A 26,268-nucleotide genomic window follows, 5' to 3' on the forward strand; every position below is an offset into this window, starting at 1 on the left:
GCAAACCACTTTTATATATATATATATATAATTATTTATTTATATATATTTTATATATATATATATGTATATCTTTCAGTTCTGCTGGTGAAAGTCCTATATTTAAAGCCACAAAATCTTCACTTTTACTTTCCACTTAATAGTAACCTGTGGAGGAAGGAATCCATTGCCAATAAATTACATTGTGCACATAGAAAAAAAATCTGTAACATTATGGAAAGTGGATCACTCTTCTCCTGGATACATGATGAGAGAAATCTATCTTTAAAAAGTATTGAGCTGGGTTTTAAAGAATGCTTTCAACTATCTATGCAGTTACTGCAGCAATTCCTATAAATTTAACAGATGTTCTCAGAATGTAGTTATTAAAATCATATGCCTTTTGTTCAAGAAGAGCCCTCAAGCTGAATATATACATTGCTTTATAAAAGTTCCCCTTGGCTATCGATGTTCACCCACATAGTACAGTAACAATGATTCTGCAAACTTAAAACACTTTAAATTAAATAATACTCAGAGGCACAAAGCAAACCTCAAGAATATATGGGTGAACACTTCCTTAAATAATTATTACCTCCTAATATCTTTCACTTTTATAAAATCATTTAATGTGAAGCGTTCCCATTACACAACCAGAGATACAGTAAGAATTAAGTGTTTTATAGTTGCAAATAGAACATTCTTCTCACAAAGCATAACAAAAGTCTAAAATAGGTTCTTAATCTACACTGGAAAAATGTAAGCGTTTCACTTCACATGCTTTTTGTGTGTATAGGTATATGTATATATATACATATATATATACGTATATACATATATACATATACATATACATATGCATACATACATACATATGCATACATACATACATATGTATATGTATGTATATGTGTGTGTGTGTGTGTGTGTGTGTGTGTGTGTGTGTGTATATATATATATATATATATATATATATATATATATATATATATATATATAATCAGCAGGTGTATATATGGTTATATATGTATGTATGTGTATATACACACACACACACTTATATAACACGTATGAAATATTGCTCCTATACTACTGTTTGTTAGGCTAAGAAAACACAAGATCTGCACCACTGTTACAAAAATTGGCTTCTACAAGAAATTTTCAAAATTGAATGCTGCTCAAACGATTGAGAAAAAATAGTTTGCATTATCAAACTGTTCTAAAAATTATCTTCTTCAAAAACCTATTCTCCTGCTTTTGTTTTTAATTTTCTTTAAAAAGAGACAAAATGTGCATAGCTATCAACATAGTGTTAAACAGCTGGAAAAAAAGTGGAGAGAAAACTAGTGTTTATTGCAGCTGGGGAATTGCGTGAAGGAAGGAAGGTCCAAACATATGAAAATTGTAAGCCACAGAAGGCACAAGAATAATTGTACTGGTTAAGGGAGAGTAACTGGTTATTTGAAGGATTTGTTTTATCTAATCCTTCTGCTGGTGCATTTAAGGTCTAGGCACACACTATAAGCTCCAGTTTCTGTAGTAGGGAGAATAGGAAAAGAGGAGAAAAATGAAAATCAGCACAGAATTTCCAGGTCTTTTTTAAAAAAGTGTTTTAAATCAATTTATCTATGTCAATTTCTTTTTCCTATATTAAAAGTACCTTCTGTCTTTTCTAACCCAGTCCCATCCAGTTTGGCTAACAAAAAAGGGGGGGAGGGACATGGGACTGAAGGTATAAGTATATCCACAGGAATGGTCAAGAAAGGCAAAATAGTGGTCTTAATGGTGTGATCAAAGCTCCACATTTTTTCTGCATGTTGCATTGTATATAAACAAGCAGAATTTTGACTATATTGCCATGGCGGGCGATCTTTTATTTTTTTAGTATATTCTATGGACAATTTGAATAATTACTATTGCTGAACATGGCTCAGTTTTAGAATTGCTGCAGTGTCCTGACTTTAGAAGTTGATCAAGTAAAGTCTGGCTACGAAATCAACAGTAATCAGGTGCAGCGTTATCAAAAATTGGAATACTCATGCAAAAAATAATAATCCATGTGAGATTCATGGAAATGAAGTGACCACAATTCTCTCTCAAGAATCCCCAGGAGGTATTCTTAGAGAAATTGGATTGTGGGGCTTTGCTTCATAGAATTGTTGGTCTGAATGCTTTCAAATTCCAAATCAATAAAGCTATCCTCTTGTTTTCTCCTTTTCTTCTTCTTTTTAAATGGACAGGAGACATAGTAAGACAACTTCAGCAACTTGTGCTGCTCTAGTGTCTCAGCATGGCAACAAAATCTATGGCACAGGGTGATCATTTTATTGTTTAAAAATGGAATTCTAAAAAAAAATCATTGGGAAGATGAAAAAAATACCCTTAAAATAGAACAAAAATTGATATTTCACACTCAATGTGATGTGCTTTGGGAGGCACAAAGTAACACAACTAACACAATGAAATTACAATTAAATAACCAGGGAATAATCAGCTAAGGTCTTTTTTAAAAAGCAAATCAAGGTTTCAAGACAAATAGTGCTAAAGTTTACAGCACTAATGTTACTAACAATGTACAGTCTTCAAAATGTTATCTAAGAAATTAAGTATGGCTTTGGTTGGGTATGTTTGGTGATGGCCAAGGGGATAATACAATAGGACGCTAATAAAGTGAACTGCAAGAGGATTTCATGCTGTTTTGAATATGGAGAGAGCTGAAGAGCTTTCTGTAATAATGTGAGGACAATGTCTCCTTTTTATGCCTCCTGTACCTTTCCATAAATCTTTAGCAGAAGCAAGCTTCCTTCAAAATGAGACAATAAAAGGACATAATCATAACAATCATCCCCATTTTTAAAAAAGTTGGATTGCCTCCACATGGGTTGAAATAGCAACTCCCAGAAGGGTAGATATGTTTCCCCATAATCTTTTCTCTTTGTAAACTACTTCTGGTAATTTAGTTCTATTTGATTCGAACTATGAAATTCCTTGTATATATCAGGGACAAGGAATGGTTTTGTAATGTTAGTTAACTAATATTTAGGATCTTAAACTATGTTCCAATATTGATTTTAGATCCTACTTAATAACTGACCTTAAACCAGTTCCTTATGTCAGATATATTGGGGAGCACACCAGAATAAAAATATCAAAAGTAACATTCAAGAAGAAAAGCAAATATGGGAACCTATCCTGGATTAATAAACTGTTTTGTTTTATTTTTTTAGCTAGAAGTATTACATATGAAAAGACCCACTGGACTTTTTCTTTAACATACTGTGTGCTTTAGTGTATCTTACTGGCTTCAGCAAAGCTTTTGCACCAAGAAAACTGCTATTCTACATATTGAGAAACCCTGTGTATTTCTGTCAGTAAACAAAGGACTGTGCCCTCATTTAAAAAAAAAATCAGCAGGTTTTAAGGCTTTTTACTGTCAACTCTTTTCATCAGTTTTGTCTCTCAAGCAATATTTTATAAATGAGGCATCATCGCAATGACTAGGTCAGCTTTTTTATTATCGTAATGTATATGGGGTAAACTTTTACTCTCCAAAGCCAAAATACAATTTATGTTTTGTTTTTCTTTAAAAAGCAGTTTCAAGAAAGGGAGGGAAAAAAAGGAGGATCCTAAAGAAAACTATCTGCTAAACTGTAAAACTGCCACCACGGTCAGTTAGGACTGAATCTGATTCAATTTCCAGGGGGAGAAAAGAGGTAATTATAAATACCAGTCCAGATAACAATAAATTCTTACTGCATCTGTACAAAAGACACAGAAAACAACAAACACATAATGCCATAACATATAGGTAATTCTACTACACACTACCACTTTCCTAAAGTGTGAAAAAAAAGAGACCTCTGAAGAAAGCATAAAAACATTCAGGGAACATTTTCTTCTTTTTTGAATTAGACAGATTGTTGCAATTCATTTCAGCTAGATCCATTCCACTCTTATTCCTGCTTTTCATTGAAAAATCAACATTGTTTTTGTCATTTTGACATGAAATTCCATTTTGGAGTCCAATCAGCATTCTTGTCCAATAAATACCAACAATCATATCCAACAAGAAGTAAACATATTCTGTCCTTGCTGAAAATGGCAGCCTTAAAATAAGCTCCTCCCATCAACAGCAAAGAACTTGCTGTGTTTGGATATTAGGACTTTTCAGGCTTGTCAGCCCTTGTGTCATCAACTGCTGGTGGGGATCTCAGTATGTAATCATGGTCTCAGTATGCAATTAGATTGATATCATAGAAAGTATGGAAATATTAGCAATTTTCAATAGCAGCTCTGCATTCGGTGTGTTGAGTTTAGCCTTATTGAAAGATGCCAGAAGTATAACTCAGTGGCTCTTCGTTGCAAAAAATTATCTTGAAAATATCAGGACAACTCTGAAGAGTTCCATTTTTAATACATTATGCATGGCTCTCGTGTTTTGCTTGGCGCAAACTTTTGCTGTAGAACAGAAAGTATTTAATTACTTCTATTCATTGGTTATGAATTATGTAACTCTGAGGAATGCATAAAGTGACTAGCATTTATTTTCCTAGCCAATGGGACAGAAATACAAATTCTGCACAATGTTTAGGTGCAATCCAGTTCTCATGAAGCGTGCTCAAAACTTAGAAAGTTAGTTAGCACAGTTAAACACTTAACTGTATGCACAGTTTTCTTCTCCAGAGTTGTGCTTTCAGTATATATTGTGCCTAGTTTATTCCTTTAAACAATATTTTCTATAAAAATGTTTCTATTCCATTTCTAATATATTGAAAGTATTCTTGCACTCTGAGATGATGTCATTTTTGCCATAGTAATTTGAGAATAAACCAAACATATCTTACAATGCTTTTCAGATGAAAAAGTAGTTAAAACATGTTTCAGGTAAAAATATGAAATATCAAATATATACATCACGTAAAGATTTCAGAGAAGAAGAGGAAGGTTACATTTGTATCAAATGCTATTTAGAAGATGGCCCTGACCCAACTATTCAATGTGATGAAGTAAAAGGGTACAATTCAGCCAAAATAAAACATTCATCAATAATCATACTCATCCTATAAACATATGGTTAGAAATAACTTCTGGACTTAGTCCCCAAATGCATCTGCATGGGATTGCCCCTTTTGGATTCCATGGATTTCAATAGGAATTATTTCCCCATGACCAATAAAATAATTTAAAATGCTCCACTATGACCATAGACCATACAGCAGCACCTCCCCCCTTTTTTTACTCTATGAAGAGTGAAATTCGATTGTGTTAAGGAGTTAACCATATTACAGAATTGTATTAGCCAAACTACAAATTATTTTGCCTTCATTTGCTTTGCACAGTATTGCATTGCTTGAAAGGAGAAAGGGAAACATAGCTAGATAAATATAGCTGAGGCAAACATCAAAAAATGAGTGCATTCCAACTTTGGAATTTTGGGTTCATCCAGTTCCATCTCCAGTCTACTTTGTTTTGTATTCAGTCCCTCTAACATATGATGAGCCCAACATAGAACAGAACAGAGCATACTTTCAACTCTGTGGTGCCTTCTGAGAGAACTTGCCACTACTTTTGTTTTCCCAAACTTCCTAACAACAGAAATTGTAGGTAGGTAACTCTCCCCAAAACATGACAGTAGGGCTCAAGAAGCTTGAACATATGCTTATAGTAGAATAAAAGATGCCAAAATATGGGCATACATTGTTCTCATAGAAGGAAAGTCATAAAGCTTAGAAGAGATGATACCTTTTGATCTCAGTTGAGAAAGGAAAAGAGGCTTTATATATCTTGTATAGTGTTACACAAAAAGTGCACTTCCTTCATTAAGCAGTTGAACCAAAAAGTTAGAAACCTTAGCTGTAAAAATCCCCCATAGGGTTAAGAGCTTTTAATACAAACAAAGGGTCATCTCCTTCTGTAGGATTTTACCATAACATCTGGGGAAAAACCAACCAGGTAATTAGCGATAGATAGATGATAGATGATAGATAGATAGATAGATAGATGATAGATAGATAGATAGATAGATAGATAGATAGATAGATAGATAGATAGATAGATAGGCTTGTACACACTTCAAATCATTCTTCTTCTCAAGGGATAAGAAAAGGGCCCGGAAAGGGAAGAAAATGCCCCAATACTGTTTTTTCCCAAAATGTTAAAAGTCACAGGCAAAAGTAAAACAAAAGCTGGAGTTAAAATAATTATACACTTATTACTGACCTAAACTTATAATAAATCACAAGGGATTCTGATCTGATTTCATATATGAAATTAATATAGAAACACATACACACACATTCACACATAGCTTGGGCATAAAAAAGGGAGAGTCTGCTACTTTTTTTAATACATTCATAAATAGCGGTTGAAAATCTCTACTCATGAAGAAGCTCTTGGAGGCAGTTTGGGGATTTGAAAATCTCAGGAACTTCACTGTCCAGCTTACAGATGACCTTGTATATGGCCTTCTTCCAGGAAGGATCAACATCTTTGCCTGCGATAATGGCATTGAAAAACTCTCGTAATGTGATCTGAGCCACTTCCAGGAATCTCTCTGGAACCTGCTGATACAAGGAGACAATGGCATTAATAAAAGTTTTCAGTTTCAAGTCTCTGGATCTTCAAAGGAAACTGAGCTAAGTCCTTGCTTTCAAAAGGGAGCTTACATAGCACCTGCATTTTCTAAATGTAGCAGGACTCTATTCTCTTAGGCAAGGCTGTTATATATAGTACAATAACTTTTAAAACATGTGTTAGCTAGCTTTGTAAAGATGAACTACAGAATGTTAGTATTATAATATGAACATCTGGGTTTAGAGGGTGCTGTTTTTATAAAATATAATTAACAAAGGAGGGAGTGAGAGAGAAAGGTGATTGCCTTGAGGTCTGCAGGATATAATGTTCATATATGAATTCATTATTTTTCTCTAAGAGCATTAAGCATGTGCTGAAAGTAACTTCTGGTCTTTGTCTCTGTGTGCTCCTGTGGTACCAGCTAATGCTAAAAATCAGCAAAAGAAGAGGGCACCTATGCATTGTTTCCGACAGAATCCGATAAAGCTTTACTCTCAACAGCTTGATTCAGAAGTTACCCAATTTCTGGTGATTCCATAATTGGTCCTTCTTCAGACTTAAAGCCTTATTAAAATGAGTTTGTGCAGCACAGAACTCTGTAGATGTGATGGTCATGGACCCGGAATAGATAAGATACAGCCGTCTAAAATGTGTTCATTCACAACTCCCAGCAGCCCCAATTGGCATGGACAATATATGATGTTTTGAAAATAAGTGATTAAGAATGTTTTGTTTTCATAACATTTCATGACTGTTATTTTGGAGAAAAGGAACTTGTTCCAAGAAGACAAGCAACCTTGAATCATTCACTATCTTATTGCTACCTTTCCATTTTAAAAAGCATGTAGTGAGTGTAGATGGATGGCTGCATCAGTAAGTCGCAAGTCTGTGAGTAATCACTGGCAGTGTAACTCTGAAAGCAAATATCTTTCAGCTGCTTAGGCTGAGTAGTTTCTAAACCCATTTTTCAACAACATCTTTTTGCAAGAATTCCTCATATTAAGATGCAGCTTAGTGTTAAAGTTGGATAGAAGGAAAAATAATTACATTGATTCTTGAACAAAGCTCATATTTTACTTTAAATAGGGAGACAAATTTAACTTCTGGCATTTTCATGAAAAGTTCCTGGCTAGCAGAAGATTGAGATTCTGGAAAGCTTTTGCCAGAAAAGAAGACAATATTGATGAGACAGATTGACAGCTTGACCCACATAAAACATTTTGATATGTTTGCTCAAAGTGTGGACTTGAATTTAGTACAAGCGTAGGTACTACCTGGGACAGCTGATCAGTGAATACTAAAAAAAAACCAAACAAAAAACAATATAGTCTTCATAGAAGAGGGCAATTGCCTCAAACAGTAGTAGCCATAAAGTGTGTAATTGACATTTTTTTTATTAAAGAAAGGAAAAAGAATCAAATAAAATATAAGCCCAAGAAACAATTCTGTACGTAGGATTTCTTCATACATTCCTGTAAATGGGTTAATTTTTTTAAAGGCCAAAAACACAGCTGCAAGGGAAAAAATTCCTGAAATAATACAAAGGAAAAAAGTGAGGTAGGAGTCAAATAAAAGTCTACTCCTTTGTTACATCTGTTAAAAAAATAGTGCCAGAAGTTTTCTTTTATTTATAGGGATCAAGTAGCTTTCCAGAAAGATCCATAAAAATTGATCTTCTTCCTCCCCCCTCACTTCACACACACACATTGTCTGCAATTCCACATTGGCTAATAAATCCTTATGCCCTATTGTTGCAAAGGTGTTGGCCCAAATGTTATGCACCCTACATGGAAAGCTTGAAAATTTAGTTTCTTGTACTGTACACAATGCACTGAATCTTTCTTGCCACTGTAGCAGATCAAACACAAGCACTTCACAAATAAGATTTTGCCATGAGGCAGACATGTGATCAGCAGCTACTGAAGTCCACCGTGGTTGCTTGAATACACTCAAAAGTGGAATTTGTACCCAAACACAAGGCACATTTTGCAAAAATAAATTGATTTACAATGCAAAAGAAATACTAAGTGAAAACAGCTAGAAAGAGGATGGAGTCAAGACATAATTTGTTGTTACTATAAAAAAAAATCCTTTTAAGCAGTCAACACATTTGTTTTATTCTAATTATATAAATACTGAATCTAATGATATACGATGCTTCTAATTGCTAGAATTATAGAAATTCTTTCCTAAACGTTGACAACACATGTTACCATTAAATGTTGTACACAGTAGACGTGCATCTGAACGCTTGGGGAAGGTACGAGACATTTGCTAAATTTTGTTTTTATATATCTCTTCCTTTGAAACTGTGACATAGGTAAGGAGACGGGCAGACAAATGTCAAGATGCTTTGTGGGTGCTATTAGAAAGGCATATTTCCTATAAAATATGAAGCTGCCTTTTGTTTTTGTTTATTTAGATTAGGGCCATCTACTTTCTGGAGTTTGTTTATTTAGACTAGGACCATCTACTTTCTGGAGTTGTCAAGATTGTGGTTTAAGGCAGTAAGGGTTTTATTTTTGATTTTCTTCAAATGCCACTTTGGCAGAAGAAAGCAATTATTCAGAAGCATAAGTAAAACCCTCATAAAATATGGTAAAAGAAGGACTTATAAAGGAAGAAAACGTGAAAGAATAGCTGACTGAATTCTCCATATCTAGCTGTAGGCCTTTAAATGAATGGCTGGAAAACAGGGTCAAGCAGGTGTGACAAAAACAAATTTGCCAGGCCATCAGTGCTATTTTTTTACACTAAGGAATAGAAGAGAGACTAACTTTCCACAGTCTGATGTTTATACAAACACTTTGAACTATGGTCCTGAATATTCCAGTTAACAGGGAAATAGAGATTATCACAAACAGTCGTCTATAGAAGGTAGGCATATAAAGGCAAATTCTTAATTATCCTAATTCCATACAGTATATAAAATTTAAACTTCATAAAATTCAGAATGTGTTTGCTATAGCTCCATTTCATCCGCATCGCCAGAGACCTACTGCCTTTTCTTACTCAACTTGACTTTAAAGTAAAATCAGATGACCTTACTTATCATTAATCTTACATTCAAGATTGTAAGCCACCTAGAATTGCCTTTGGCAAAACGGGCAGCATAATATTTAATATTATTATTAACAATATCAATAATAAATTATTAATAATATTGATAACTAATTAATAAATTAATACATGCGACAGGCAGTCTCAACTTGCAACAGTTCACTTAATGATTGTTTGAAGTTACAACAGCACTGAAAAAAGTGACTTATGATCACTGCAGCATCCCCGTGATCACATGATTTACCCTTGGGTGTTTGAAAACTGACTCACATTTATGACGGTTGCACTGCTCCGGGGTCATGTAATCACCTTTTATAACTTTCTGACGAGTAAAGTCAATGAGGAAACCAGGTTCACTTAACAACCGTGTTACTAATTTAACAACTGTAGCAATTCACTTAACAAACGTGACAAGAAAAGTTGTGAAATGGAGCAAAACTCACTTAACAAATTTCTCACCTTGCAACATAAATTGTGGGCTCAATTGTGGCTGTAAGGTGAGGACTACCTGCAATTGCTTAAGGATAATCAATATTTTTTTTTTCAAAATTTATAGTTGAATTGTGATTAAACATTTTTAGATTTTGCTTCTGAAATCAGAATGTAAGGAACATTCTGAAAATGTAACTATCCACTAATAGACATGAGAGTAATCTGTGTAATCAGTTCCACAATTCAACAGTTCCTACAATCCTGTGAAAAACTGACTGGCCTAAGGTTAACCAATGAGCCTACACACACACACACACACACACACACACACACACACACACACACACACACATGCACATGCACAAACCCCCCTCCCAAAACACACACAAAACATTTGATAGTAAGGAGATATGGGAAGAAGATATTAAAACACATATAAACAAATGCTTTTCTAAATGCTTTATTTTCTAAAAATAAAACATTTTTGGTGTCATGGTGCAGGTACATTGTCTACTACAATAAGCACTAGAACAGACCAAAAACAATAGGGTTCCTTAGGAATCTAAATCAAATGTAACTTTATATAATAAATTATCTTCATTATCAGAATAAAGAGTTGCCAAATCTGGAGGTCACACTTACGTAGTTCACTTACATGAAGTCAGGAGGAGCATAGGTGGCTATTACAAGTAATAATAAGTAATCCTTGCTTAATGACAGTAATTGGGACTGACAGCTCTATCGCTTTAACAGTGCAGTTATAAACTGAGATGACCATACCAACTTGCAACTGCAGTTGTAGCAGTCCTAATTGTTGCTAAGTGAATCACTGCAGGCCGTTAAATGAGGATATCATGTGGTCACCACTTGTGACCTCCTGGCCAGCTTCCCAATTAACTTTACTTGTTGGAAACCAGGTATGAAAGTTGCAAAGGGTGATTATAATGTCTGCAGGATGCTATAATCATCATAATTATGAGCTGGGTGCCTAGTCACGATTATGTGACTATGAGGATGTGGTAATACCAGAACTATGAGGACTTGTCATAAGTGTCTCAAAACCTCATAACTCCGAATGGTCCCTGAATAAATGGCCATTAAGTGAGGACTATCTGTAATGTGTATCTTCAAAAAAGGTGCTTATAAAGCATGTGTTACAAATTTCTATGAACTGACAATAATCCCTCTAAGACAGGGGTGTCAAACTCAAGGCCCTGGAGCCAGAGCTGGCCCCCAGGGTACTTAGATGTGGACCATGGGGCTGCCCTGGAAACAGTGAAGGACCGGCCCACAGTGCTTCTGCCAGAAAAAAACGGGCTCCTAAACTCCATTTCTGGCTGCCACAGCCTCCTGCAACCCCCTTGCAGCCTTGGGAGGCTGCCCTCCCAAGCTCTGTTTTCACTGGCAGAGGATTGCAGGAGGCTTTGACAGCCAAAAACGGAGCTCAGGAGCCCATTTTGCTGGCAGAGCACTCGGGCCACCACAGGTGCCCCAACACGAGTGACATTGAGCTGGCCATGCTCACCCTGGACCCCAGAGGTCAAACATAATCCTGATGTGGCCCTCAATGAAATCGAGTTTGACATCCCTGCTCTAAGAGAAAGATCTTAGAAAGTTTCATAAAGGATCATTTCAAATTTGTGATAGCCATGGTATGTCATCTGCAAAAGAATGGCCCCCAACTATAAAATTCGAAACTGTTTCAAATGTAGTAGTTTTCAGTATGTTAGTGCTCCAAAGCACAAGCAGTGGTACCACTTCTAAGAAAGCATGTATCTTTGTACAGATGGATATGTTTGTGAGAATGAAAGTCCTGGGATTAGAAGAAAAAGGGAGCAATATTTTATAACGATATAGTTAAAGATAACTGGTTAAGTTAAATAGAAAAAGATAAAGCGATCTTGAATCCTTAGAGGTAGAAACTTCATAAATAATATGCTGAAGAGATTCACTGAAAAGCCTTTTGGGCTCGGCATGTCAAAATTCAGAAAATGCTTAACTTGATTCTGATGGTGTGTTCCACCTCTCCCTCACTGAAGAAAACTGAAACAACTATCTCTCACCACTCTATCTAGGCCACCTTGAACAGCAATACTTGGTGGCAGCAACTGAAGCCCAGGCCTCATTTTCAGCCTTATTGCCACCGCTATCACTCAAAATGCTGCCTCACATTCCCCCTGCACATGAGCCTCAGGAAATGATATAATCAGCCTGTGGCCCAGTTCTCCTCAGGATCTGCAGTACCGCTTATCTTTAGGTGGTGTTCTCTTTCTTTTGACAGGCCCCTGAGGGCTACCCAAGACTGCTCCGCACAAGGCCTATAGTTTTGTAGTAGCTTCAGAGAATGATCTTCCATGGTCTGAAAACTATGTGAAAGAATGTCCCTATTCTTGTGTGATTTTCATATGCTTTAGCGGTTGCACAAGAGTACACACCATTTTCACCCAGTGGCCACAACCTGCAAAAATTGCACAAGAACAGGCATGCTTTTGAAAATAGTTGTTGTCAGATGTTGAACTGGAGTGTCACCCAAATTGTCATGGCACCCTTGACATGTATGTTATAGTTTGCCATCACTGACCTATAAAGGTAAATATTCCTCTCACACATATGTGTTAGTCGTTCCCAACTCTAGGGGATAGTGCTCATCTCTGTTTCAAAGCCAAAGAGAGTGCGCTGTCCGAAGACATCTCTGTGGTCATGTGGCCAGCATGACTAAACGCCAAAGGCACAGGGAATTCTGTTATCTTCCCACCAAAGGTGGTTCCTATTTTTCTACTTGCATTTTTACATGCTTTAGAACTGCTAGGTTGGCAGAAGCTGGGACAAGTAAAGGGAGCTCATAATGCAGTGTTAGGGATTCAAACTGCCAAACTGCCAACCTTTCTGATCGACAAGCTCAGTGTCTTAGCCACTGAGCCACTGCATCCCTTCACTGACCTATACTGAATGCTTTTTGGTACCTCATGTGTAGCCAAAATAAGTGACCACATGTAATATTGCCTTTGAGGGTTACAAAAGTTTCCTGCTCCAGGTTATTTTTTATTATTATTAAAAATCCAATAAGCTTGTTCCTGTCAGGGAGCCTGACTTATTCCTTTGTATTGCATATTAACATTATGAGGATTCAGATTGTTGGGGACAATATGCTGACTCTGTAAATCACTTAGAAAGGGGCTGTAAAGCACTGTGAAGCGGTATATAAGTCTACGTCCTATTGCTAAATTAGCCAGATTTAGTTTGTAAGCTTCACATCATTGCCTGGGTCTTGTTTTTTTTCTTCATGCTGTACAATCTTTCTGAAGTTTAATTTTCTTTCTTTTGTTTGCTTGTTGTCAAAGGCATTTAAAACCTCTGAAGAACCCTTTTCTTTCACCACAAACCATAGGATTGGATGGCATGGAAAGATTGCTAAGTCAGGAAACGTAATGAATGTTGCCCTTCTTTTACAAATTTAGCACTGTTCAATGCTTAATCTAGCAGACTGCCTCCCCTTCCCATTTCATAAGGTGCACGTCGTAATTTCTTAAGAGAATGCACATTCTGAGGCAAAATATCTAGTTGTTTAAATGGATGAGTGATTAGAGAGTTAGATGATCTTTTTTTTCCTAGTGAGCAAATAACTAGTCAGCTGTGCTAATTGTGTGTGTCTGGGGGCAGCTTTTCCCTGATCCTAAGTAAGAATGACCTACTAAGCACATCTTTACACCTATTAGATTGAACATCTCTCCAGCAGAAACATCTGCAGAAACAATGCCTCAGTGACAAATAAGAGCCCCGTCCAGATTTCTTTTTATAGACTCAACAACAATCCCTACTATGAACCCAGAACATTTTCCTAGCATCAGGTGGCTACAGTCAATCAAATAATAATACTTGACATTCATTGGGAAGAAAGACAATGCTGAGAGGAGGAATGAGGTGGTGGACTTCAGATATACAATCTTCTCTCAGAAAGGGGGAAGACAATGTTCCTTGTAAAGTGGAATAGCCTGAAAAAAATGGATTAATGTGCAGATATGGAAGAGAAACAGAGGTCCATGTGACAGTATTATTAGAATGATTTCCTATGGTGGGGGGACATTATAGTAAAACAAAGAAAGGACAACTTTTCTGGTGACCACTGATAAATATGGTGTTTGCTTCTATGGCTCCCACTGCAGTCACAGATTTAGCAACTGCTTATCCTTCAAGGCTTCTTTAATATATGAATCTTCCTGTCAGGAAGGAGAATAGAGATTGGTGGGAAAATCTTGATTCACTTGATCTTAACTTCAGAAAATAATCATAATATTGCATGCTTGCCACATTTTATGAACAAACTCAGGCATGGTTTTGACAGAAATGCAGGCTAATAATGGAAAAAACTGTTGCTTCATGCGCATAAGCAAATATCCTTGTATACAATCAGGCTTGGTATCCATCTAAGATAATATATACAATCTGATTGTCTATGAATCATGCATAAATGATTCAGAAATAAACTTTGACTGCAAATTCATTAGTTGACGTTAGAAATGTTGCAAGCAGATAAAGGTCTCCCTGATGTAATCATTTTTTTTCTATAACATTACATAATTCTCTAATATTATGTCATAAAGTTCACAAACACAACCTATCATAATACATAACAATTTAAATAAAGTAAATAAACTGAAAATCATGAAAACGCTTAAAATTAATAAAATTGGCTTTATAAACATCATAAGATACTTTATCAAATTTAGAGATTCCCTATCTCCTTCTCAGACAGTCTCTGGGCAGTCTACTACTTCTACTACTACTATTACTACTACTACTACTACTACTACTACTACTACTACTATTGTAGTAACAACTGTAGCAGTATTGTATTTATTAAACATGGAATTTTTAAAACCAAAGTCCAGAAAATTTTAAGGAAGGAAGGAAAGGTTATTTTTCAGATGCGATATAATGCCGTTATAGTGCAGTTAAACACATGCAGAAGTTTCTCCAGTGAATATGTTGCTTAATATAGAGAACTGAAAGGTACTTTTCAAAATTATTCATTGGGACTATTGTAGATTTGCAGAGGAAATTTCTCCGCAACCACATTTAGCATGATAATCCTACAGTTCCATGAACAGGACTTAGATTTGCTCACCAGTAGGCCTTTAGGCTTCAATATCTTACCAGAAAATAATGGCCACTGAACTTGAAGGAACTTCAATTTGAGTAGATGCATATAGGATTATGCCGCTAAACCTTAATCTGCCAGCAACAAAAGTGTTTGTCTGCTAGATAGAATTGTACTGATGCCAGAGTTTCAAATGGGATGCTTTACTGGCAGTCCTTCACTCCCCACTTTTGTCCCTGTCTTTTCTTGGGAGGTTTATTTCTTTATTTTTATTTTTGCCCGAGCAGCAAAGACTTTCCTCCCCTCTCCTACCCCCCCAGCCCCCTCCCTTCTCCTCCCAGTTGCTTTACCTTCAAGGATGATTTGTTTTATTAAACTGACTGTCCCCAGCCTCTGCAGTACATAATAAAAGCCTGACATAGCAGCCTGCCTGCCTTCTGTGTCCTGCAGATACTCATCATAAGTGTCAGGACATACCAAGGTTAGCGGTCACTGGAAGTGTGCTGGCTGGCTGCAGCTTTTGCCAAACACACTTGGCAGCTGAATGAATGTCAGAGAGAATAGAAGGAGAGTTACAAAGGTTAGCAAGAAGGCAGCCTTGCCTCCACATTTTCCCCCTGCTTTCTTACATCTCCCACCTTCTCCCCTTTTGTAGACCCTGGCCCATTTTTGAAAGAAATATCAGTTTGTAAAGAAAAAAATATTCATCAGTTCCTTAAAACTTTTTGACCAAAGCTTTTCTTTTCCCTGCCTGAAGTGTGTGTGTGTGTGTGTGTGTGTGTGTGTGTGTGTGTACACTGATGTTCTTGCTATTTTTAGACACCCATGTGTCTTACCTAATTCTATTGTTCTTTATTAGCAGCAGAAATTGATTTCATTACTTTAAGGTGGAAAAAAGAAGCAACCTGCTCTGTTTAAAGGATGTTTATTTTTTTGCCTTGTTAATTTTTAACAGGCAGGCTGGTTTTAAAGCACGCTCTCTCTTTTTCTCTCTCCCCTGAATGCAATCACTTATGAGTTATCTTTGTATAATCTCAACCCGAAAGGGATGGGACTAGTGAAGAAAACGTCCTTGCACTGCTCCTCTTAATCCCAGGGGCCTGTGTGCAAAAGAGGCAGCACCTGAGATGTCCCCATGCCAGGTTTGCCTCTACCCTGAATCACCTTAAAGTCAGAGGAGAGGGAAAGTAAGGGCAAAAGGAAGATCCCCTTTATGTCAAAACAGATCTCCCTGGGAATTGCACTTTGGTTTTGTTTGTGTTTCTTTACTATAAAAGGGCAATAAAATGCTGAGTGTAAGAAGACAATGTCAAGGAGAAAAGGGTATTGGTATTTTGGATACTCTTGACTGCTCGCCTTGGAGAGAGAGTTATTCTTGTCACAAACCCTTTTGTCTGCATCTGCTGACTGCTTGCCTGTAGCCAGCAGCATACTTTAACTGTTTTGTCACCTCCTAACATCACACGCATCAGCTGTTGTGCTTTTGTTACGGGTATTGTCAAACTAATCCACTGTGGCTGTTCTAGTGTGCAGTAAATAAAACAGAAACTGCTTCTCAGACAATTCTGCATGAATATTTCAGATGGCTTTTACAACTCTGATTCACAAAATAAAAAAGCACACACAACGAGGCTCAGATGCCTTAAAGCTAATTGTATGTGGCCAGTTCAATTGTTCTAGAGGAGAAGATAAAGAGCTCTTTCCTATCTATTTTTTTTAGCCTAGCTGGTTGGATTCAAAGAAGGGAAAAAGTCAGGGAGAATGACAGCTCAGGATAACATTTTACTACATATCGTCCCTTCAGAAAAGACATGTGTTTCATGAATTTAAGGGGGTTAAAAGAAAATAGAGAAGTCTTATCTTAGTACATAAACCAAGGGGCAGAATTTCTCAAAATTAAATATGAGTGCAATGGAGAATAGTATTAGAAGTGGATTTCAAAAGAGTCAGAATGAAGTGCAATTAGGCTGAAGAATTTAAAGCATATTTTGTACATATGAAATGTATTTGCTTAAAAATAATGCTGCCAGGTGCCATGCTGGATCTGCAAGAATACATAAAGAGATAAGCCTGCTCCACAACTATGGAAATCCTTTCCCATGGTAACAGATCTAAGCCTGAAGATCTTTTGGAAGAGACCTTGGAGAGTTATTGCCAGGAGTCCTCCAAAAACAAGAGCAGTTTTTCTAAAGGGCAAAAGCAGAAAAGACATGTTTGCAGCATCTACCATTATTATTAATATTAGTAACTTGATATAATAGTTTCCTAAATATTTCAGAAGTATAATAGTGTTCATTGTCATGTAAGATTTTTGTGAGTAATTGTTCTGTTCATCATATCTAAGGAATACTGAATCTGTGTATAAGAAGGAAGTAGAATTTTATCTACAGAAACACATGCAATCATGCATTTGTTAGTCCTTTAGGTGCCACAGTTAGTCCTTTGTTATGTTTGTTGCTGCTGTTCTGCAAAATAATTATAACCGGCACTCTATTTCTTCGTACTACAGCTGGGAAAATGAAATGGAGAAAGAATGGATTACTTAGACTGCCATACAGTTTATAACAGAGGAGATGTTTGAAATGTAAACCTTTACATTCACTATCCAGTCCTTAAGCCATTTTACTAATGGAAGTATTATACAATAATACAATAGCGGAGTTGGAAAGGACCTTGGAGGTCTTCTAGTCCAACCCCCTGCCTAGGCAGGAAACCCTATACCGTTTCAGACAAAGGGCTATCCAACATCTTCTTGAAGACTTCCAGTGTTGGGGCATTCACAACTTCTGGAGGCAAGCTGTTATGCACTGCTTCTTCTCTAGGGAGAGTTATTAAACTGTTTCCGAACATGATCAGAGTTCGTTAACATGATCACAGGGCAAGAAACAAAATTGAAGTAAAAAAATTGAAGTCTGAATGTGAAAAAGAAGAGAGGGAAAGGGAAACAGTGACAAACAGAAGTACTTAACCGAGCATTCATTCACCCTTATGTGCACATGATTCTTCTAAACAAACTCTCCTATCCCTTGCTGTTTGTTAAGTAAATATTGATTAAGGAGAGATCTGTCTCCTGACACCAGTGACACAAGCTGGGGGACTTGCACTACAGATAAAGTGGACTTAAAACAGATAAACTTGGCAGTTTCAGTAACTCCTCACATCATCTCTTAGGTAAAGGGGCAAGATGAAATGGGACCTGTTTTTTTTCCTTACCAAGGATATCAGACATAGTTATACTTTGTCTGTAAATATCTTTTACTAAATAAATAAACAACTGAAGTTTTTTTTTAAAAAAAAACATTTTCTTGGCATATAAACTCCCAGAGAAACAACACAGCAGAGTATCCCAACAATCTTGAGTAACAACCTGTTAAGTCGAAATGCGCTGATTTAAATTGATTTGGGCTGTAGAATTAAGTCATCTTAACAGCAAGCATTCTGGTTTAACCAGTTTGTGGACGAATTAAATGTAAAAGTTATATATTGTTGTTGTTTTTGTTATTTTTCTTTCTAAACAGTGAAGTGATGACTAAGTCCATCGTAGAGAAAAACTATGGATGATCTTTCCTGAATAGATGTGCAGCCACCTTAAAATCTGAATGACAAGAAGGCATGACTTTAAAATGCTTGAACTTCAATTATGGGATAATTTTTTTCATTACACAACAGAACTCTACAAGTTTCAAATGGCTGTATTGCCAATGCATTCTTATTTCAAAGAAACTCCTATTTAGGGGAGTTTCATAGAAGCCTTCTAGGTTTTTCCAAATTATAGCACATTTCTCATTTACAGTGCAGAGAAGAATTTTCTTGAACAAGTTATACTAAAAGGACCTATTAATATGTGTCCAGCCTTGCAGCCATCAATCTAGCAAGTTATAAAAAAATGAAACTTGCCAAAAGAAACTGTTCAAGAAGTATACAACATCAAAAGGGAATTCCATCCAGTATCTGCTATAAAGAAAATGAGATGATTAAATTCAGACTTCAGTTTTCATAATAAATGAACTGGATCCCCCTTTTTCCCCTTTCAAATTCATTTTTGCTTTCTCAAAACTCAGTCAAATTCCTACTTGTACACAGTAACCCTTTAGAAACATTCAGCTATTTTTATTGGCTATGTCCATTCACTGTCCTTTAATGGTGTCTTGCTAACATATATCATGAACCAGCATGATTCTTTTGAGGTTGTGTATAGAAGATAATGGAAAAATGCAACTCAGTCCATAAGCTGAGTCCTAGAGCCTTTTTTGCATAATGAATCTTATAACTAAAGAAAATTTATCTGTGAATTTATCACTGGTCTAGATGGAGGAGAAAGCCATAGATAGTAGTTTCAGCTGAGCAACAGCTGTGCGTGAAGAACCCTACAGCTCCAAACCTTGGCATTTGTGGTGCATTTGTGGTGCAAAAAGTCATATTGCAGATCAGATGCCTGGAGACCTATTGCCAGATAGAATGAACAGGGCTAGGCAAGAAGAATATGGTTAGATCATTTCATTATTCTTGGCCTTTTATTAAACTAGGAATCAGCAACATTTTCAGACTCCAGACACTGGGGGGAAAATATAATGATAAAATTTATGAAACCTTGTGAAATTTTAGTTCCCCCAATTCACAAATTCATGGGTATTTATTTCTTAAGTGGGAAATAATTTATTTCAAAGCAATTAATTGAAATTTGTTATAATTGAATTTGGAGTGATCATGAGTGCAATATTTCTGACCCAGAAAATCTAAACTTCAGTTTTCATTAGCCTGGTATAAGCCAGGTTTTAAATTCTATAATCCTCAGCTAACAATACACTGAGAAGTGATGAAGTTTCAGGGTGCTACATTTTCCCACAGTAGATTTGAACAAAGATGTTCTTGGTATGGACTTGAGGAGCCTGAATATGGATACGTGATATATCCCTCAGTCAAACAACATTACCTTGCAACATTGCTGCAAATATAAAATAGGGAAAACTTCATTTAAGACACTCATGCAATTTACACAACATAGTTGAGTTGCTTTATCATCCCTTCATTGATCTATTCACTATTAATTAAGGAAACATTCAAAAATTGATTATTCAAAGTGAAATCTATTTATTAATAAAATAAAAAAGTAAAATTCTTCTATTTTAAAAGAGCATGGAGCATGATTACTGAGAATTGGAGAAATATTTATTTACCTATATAAATATAGCTATGTAAGCCACAACTGGAAAAGAAGTAGAGACAGAAGGCAACCTAAACAGAGACTTGATTAACTCTTTTTTGACAGTCTCTCAGGAAGGCAGTTCAATTACTTTTGGCTAAATTAATATGATTGTTAAGAACTTATAAGCTGTATTCATTTCAATGAGACAGTTTAAATAATATCAGGTTTCCTCTAATATCAGGTTTCTTCTAATATATTGTCTATCAATATATAATATCAGGTTTCCTCTAATATATTGTCCTATATGTGAGCAGTAATGGGGAGAACAGCTACAATGAAGAAACTATATCCAGAGTTTCCTAAATAATCCTTTCACAGCCACTTTGGTTTTCTTTTTCAGCAATGTAAATTGTAATACATTCTCCTTATTGAAACTGGGAATGTTCACCAGGAAATGCATCCAAGGAAAAATTGACATTACTTTAGTGGTTTAAGTGTTTCCAATATGAAAATATCAAAGGGAGAAAGATCCAAAGGGATCTTATTTGAAGGGAGTATATATTGACCATGCTGATTTGGAGGTTTTTTTAGTCCAAGCCCTTGTCCAGGCAAGAATCCTCAGACCATCCCAGATAAATCACAATCCAAACTTCATTTGAAAACCTTCAAATATATTGGGAAGAACTCAACTTGGCATGGAAGATCAAGCATGGAGCTAGCCTGGAGTCACTATGCAATTGCAATTGCAAAAGAGTTAGGGGTGACTCTTCCTAAGTTTTCCTTGGAGCCTTATCTAATTGTTCCAAGGAGTAGTCTACCATACTGTGGAAACTCCTGTATTATAAAATAGAACATCGTAGTGTGCTTTCACATGATCTGTGCATGTGAGTCTTGCTGTTCATGCCTGAAAATGTATCACCCATGACTCCAGGAGTCAGGTGATTTCGCTGTTCGGAACTTGCTCTTTACTTAAAGTTTGAATCTTTATTTGTAAGATCTTCCATCCTTTGATCTTTAGGCTTTTGGGCACTATGGAGAGAAAAAAATCTTTACCCTTTTCCCCATGGCAGTAGTTTGAATACAACCACTGTCAAGTCTTCTATTCTTTAGACAAAATAAACTATAGGATTTAACCAGAGGATTTTACCATCAAGTCCATCAACATCATTGCTTTTCTCTGCAATCTTTCCAGTTCATCAGCATCTTTCCTATCCTGAATACAATATTGCAGAGGGCAGTTTGACTAGTATAGCACTGAGTGGAAGTATAACTTCCTGTCTTAACTGCTATGGATGTAGCCCAAAATTATATTGATGCTTTAATCAGTAGCAGCACGCCTCTATCTAATGCTTAATCTTCAGTGTACCAGGATACCCAGGTTCCTCTCACAAATACAACAAGAAACCATTACCATCTATGTGTACATACGTTTGATCTCTGTGCATGTTCCTCCTACCTAAGTGTAGAACCCTACATTTCTCATCATTAAACTGCATTTTAGCAGAAAAGGCCTATTGTTCAAGTCTACCAAGAATCTTTTGGACCTCAAGCTTGTCTTCTGACTAGGGACATGTGACAAGCCTCCCAGTAGATGAAACTGGAAACTATAATTTACAATAAACCAAGCACAAATTCTTTAAATCTCTTCCTCTGATCTATACTGTCATGTTTATTAACTCTGAACCAGGTTTTGATGTTTATTATTTATACCTATCAAGAAACTGCCAGAACATTTATGGGGCATGTGACAAACGATGTGAAACATCAAGAAAACCTGAAGATTTTCTACAAACAACTATGGTGCTTTATGGCATTTCTTTAGAGAATCAGGGCGATGACCTTGACAGAAATATGCAAGAATTGTTACATAAGTAAAGAAGGCTGAAATATTAGTTTACGTCCTGAGACATAACATTGTGATTAGAAGTGACTCCTCTCTGATTTACTAAGGTATAGGAAAAACAGGAGGGGAAGACTTGCAAGATTCTGTAAGGAATAGTAAAGTAAAGAATAGTTTTAGCGCTTTCTAGTCTGATCTACCTAATGGAGCTGACAATTTCCTTAGGACAGGGCTTACTATGTGATGTGTTAACCATGACACAGTATTATAACAATAAGCTCTAGCAAAGTTGAGTTTCTTCATACGAGTAGAATTGACTTTAAAAAAACTACTTTAAATATTTATAATTATCACAAATAAATGTGTGATGCTGTGGCTCCTTCTAATCAATATGAATGTGAATAAATGAATATGAAACTATGGACTTTGAATTTGGTGTTTGAAGTATCAGAATAAACCACAGACTTAACAAGAAACTGTAGTTTAGTCAAAAGTAGAAAGTTAACCACCTTCTTACATGTACAGGAAGAAGGAGATGCAAAGTCAAACTTTACTACTTACACTATGCTTGCCTTCACAATGCTAAATCACACTGTGTGAGCCTGTATTCTGCCTGAATATTTTGTTAAAAATGAAATATATTCTCATTTCTGGAATTCTGATAGCTCTGTTGCATCTAGAGATATCTAAGTAAAATATAATGCTAGAGTCTAATGCTGTGTCACATTACTAATGTACCCAGAGTAAACATACTTGTAGGAAACAGCTATAGTTCAAGGCTGCCCTTTAAAAAATCAGAATGTTTCATCAGTCCTAGCACAAGAACTAAGAGCAAAAACATTCTGTCTCATATTTTACTAAGCTTCAGAAGAACAATGTCCCATTGAGTAAAATTCAGCAGCATTCTGTAAACATTAATTTAAGGAAATCAATAAGCTCTGTGAGCTAAAGGCATATTACAAGATAAACTGGCCAGAGAGCTGGTTGGTCAAACAGTTTTTAGTTTTCTCGTCCAGATAAAGATGGTTTCAAAATGGGGCTGGCGTGTCACAACCAAGGTTTGAAAGCTATGTGGCCTTCAAACAGTCTGCTTGCTCCTATTACAAAGCTGGACAAATATACTTTAAATATGATAAGGCTAAGCCAGGACAGGTTTGCTTAGCAATTTTACAGAAATGTAAGATTTCTAGAATGGCAGGCTACTCATGCTTTCCCTGGCAATCAAGGCTTTCTCCCATGCCTTGAAAAATTGTAATTTTAACACGGCAGCATTTTTATTTCTTTAATAGAAAAGCCTTTTCACTTTTATTCAGTCAGTGCCTATCTTGCCAGAAAGACTAGTTCCTGAAGATTTGAGACCAGAGATCTTGGGTTGGTGAAAACTACTTAAACTGCAGAATTATATCAATAGGTGGTAAACAGGTTCAGGAGGGAAGTTGGTAATTTCCTTCTTGTGTGCTGCAATAGGAATTTCCCTTAACACAGATAACAGTACATCAAGGTATATGATTTAGAACATTTACAGCATTGGAAATATGAAACATAAAAGATAATTTATTTATGTGCCATTTCAAGGAGTAGCCTTATTTCAATACAATATTACAGGGAGAAGATAGCGCATCTAGCCAGTTGAGGAGAAAATCAGGAAGATCTCTTTTCTACTCCTTCTCCAAATCAATTGGAGTTGGGTTGCTTTGCTAATTTGTCTTCTAGTCAAGAAATGCTGCTTATAAATGCCACTTATAAATGCCACTAATAAGATAGCTCTCACCTAGTCAACATATTGATTATGATAATGTAAAAATAAAGGTTCCCCTTGCACATATGTGCTAGTCATTCCCGACTCTAGGGGATGGTGCTCATTTCCGTTTCAAAGCTGAAGAGCCAGCACCGTCCGAAGACGTCTTCGGGTCATGTGGCCGCATGACTAAACGCCGAAGGTGCTGTTACTTCCCCACCAAATGTTTTTCCTATTTTTCTACTTGCATTTTTACATGCTTTCAAACTGCTAGGTTGGCAGAAGCTGGCACAAGTAACTCTGTTATGTGGTGCTAGGGATTTGAACCGCCGAACTGCTGACCTTTCTGATCAACAAGCTCAGTATCTTAGCCACTGAGGCACCGTGTCCCTTACTGATTATGATAGATAAGTCTTATTCAACTCTTTTTCTAAGTATGCACCACAATATGACAAAGATTGAAAGAGCAACCTTCCTCCTCACCAGAATATCATTGATTTAGATTAGGAATTATATTGCTACTTTGACCACCTATTCCTGATATTGCCTGCCTGCCTGCTCCCGCACTCTCTCTCACACAGTCACACACACATGAACCTGGGGTGGAATAGGAGCTGCCTTAGTGGATCTCAATACTTGCATTAGAAATGTCTTAAGAGAGAGACAATAATGGGTTTTCATCATCATGTTTATATGTCAAAGAATATTGTCATGTTTTTGTGACAATTTTGAAACCGGTAGTTCAGAAACGAGACAGACTACATACTGTAGTAGAGTTTTGACTGGTATTAATCATCCTCCTTTACAAAAGTGGACTAATTCAAGATGATCTGCTTTAGGAGATGTTTGTAATCTGAAGAGTTTCTGAATATTCTTGGAGAGCTTCTGATTAGCATAGCTAATACTCAGGCCTAGTTCTGGAGTGCAGATAATGCAAAAAGGTTCTTGTCTTGTCAAGGTAAAAAATTACCTTGTGTGCTTGATGTGACAAAGCAAAAAACACTCCCATTATGGAATACCCACCCTGTGAAGATTTAAATGCAATCTTTTTAGTGCCACCTAATAATCTTTTTGTTCATTCATGCATTTAACTAGCTGATGTGTTTTGTTTATTGTATTGCATGTCCATTTCTGTTGAAGTTTTGTTTAGGTCATATCTTTGTACAGTGTCCTAGTAATTGCAAAGATAAAGTCTGTTTAAAGATATACAGACACAAATAAAAATAAAACAGATCTAAAACAAATTTACATTTCCTTTACATACAGTAAAACAAAGTAGGTCAAAAAAAGAGAAATATTAGAAACGTTATAAATTTTAAAATTACTTTAAGAAGACCCTGTGAGAGAGGATGTCAATCCTTTACAGCCTAGTTTAGGCTTCAAGAGCCAAATATATGCATATATTGCGGCACAAGTATTTCCTTCCATTTTTAAAAACCCAAAACATCATTCTAGATTTCTAATTTCAATAGGAAATTATACCAATTTATTAAATTTATTATACCAATAAATTATGGGGAGTACAAGGTACTCCCATGTGACACCTTTCCTGCGCGAGCTGCACTGGCTCCCTGTGGTCTACCGGGTGCGTTTCAAGGCCTTGATAACGATCTTTAAAGCGCTCCATGGCTCAGGACCTAGCTACTTGCGGGATCGTATCCTGCCCCATACATCCCTGCGACCAATTCGCTCGCACAGAGAGGGACTCCTCCAGGTGCCGTCCACCAGACAATGTCGGGGGGCGGCGTCTAGGAGCAGAGCCTTCTCTGTAGCGGGCCCAGCCCTGTGGAATGACCTTCCCCCGGATATTATCCTCCGCGCCTTCCGGATAAAGCTCAAGACCCACCTATTCCAAGTAGCTGGCCTGGCTCAACCATAGTTCGTTCACACTGCTCCTGACGGGTTTTTTTAATTTTGTGGTTTTTGGAATTTTATTAGGGGATTTTAAATTGTGTTTTTAATTGTCTTTATTCATCTGCCTACCTCCTCCATATACACGTATTCGTTTATTTTGTGTGTGTATTGTCCATATTGTATTTTATGTGTTTTTTATTGTACGCCGCCCCGAGTCCTTCGGGAGAGGGTGCGGCTAAGAAATAATTTATTATTATTATTATTATTATTATTATTATTATTATTATTATTATTATTATTATTATTATTATTATTATTATTAATAATAATAATAATAATAATAATAATAATAATAATAATAATAATAATAATAATACTCCGATTCAACTTTTTCTAAGCTTTACTTTACATCACAGGCAATTTCTGCTGTAATTTATAACCCCCCCCTCCATTATTTTGGTGACCCTTGATGTACTAAATTTGGTGCATTTTTCCTCCCATGGGGGAAACAAAGAATGTGAAATAATTTACAAAGGAAAAAAGAAGAA

At 36.2% G+C, this 26,268-nt stretch overlaps 1 protein-coding gene across 8 annotated transcripts in view; it reads right to left on the reverse strand.

Moving 5' to 3' along the window:
• Nucleotides 1-984: 984 nt before the first annotated feature.
• The window catches only part of PROX1 (prospero homeobox 1), a 74,371-nt gene continuing 49,087 nt past the window's right edge, over nt 985-26,268 (reverse strand). For 6 of the 8 annotated variants that reach the window (XM_081944954.1, XM_081944948.1, XM_081944950.1 and 3 more), the window contains one exon: nt 985-6,542. In XM_081944954.1, the coding sequence (XP_081801080.1) occupies nt 6,354-6,542 (189 nt within the window). In that variant the 3' untranslated portion in view covers nt 985-6,353. The remainder of the gene's footprint in view (nt 6,543-26,268) is intronic. The other 2 variants (XM_081944955.1, XM_081944953.1) reach the window with 1 other exon arrangement.

The sequence above is a fragment of the Natrix helvetica genome, assembly GCF_964273705.1.
Source record: "Natrix helvetica genome assembly, chromosome: 2".
NCBI lineage: Eukaryota > Metazoa > Chordata > Lepidosauria > Squamata > Natricidae > Natrix > Natrix helvetica.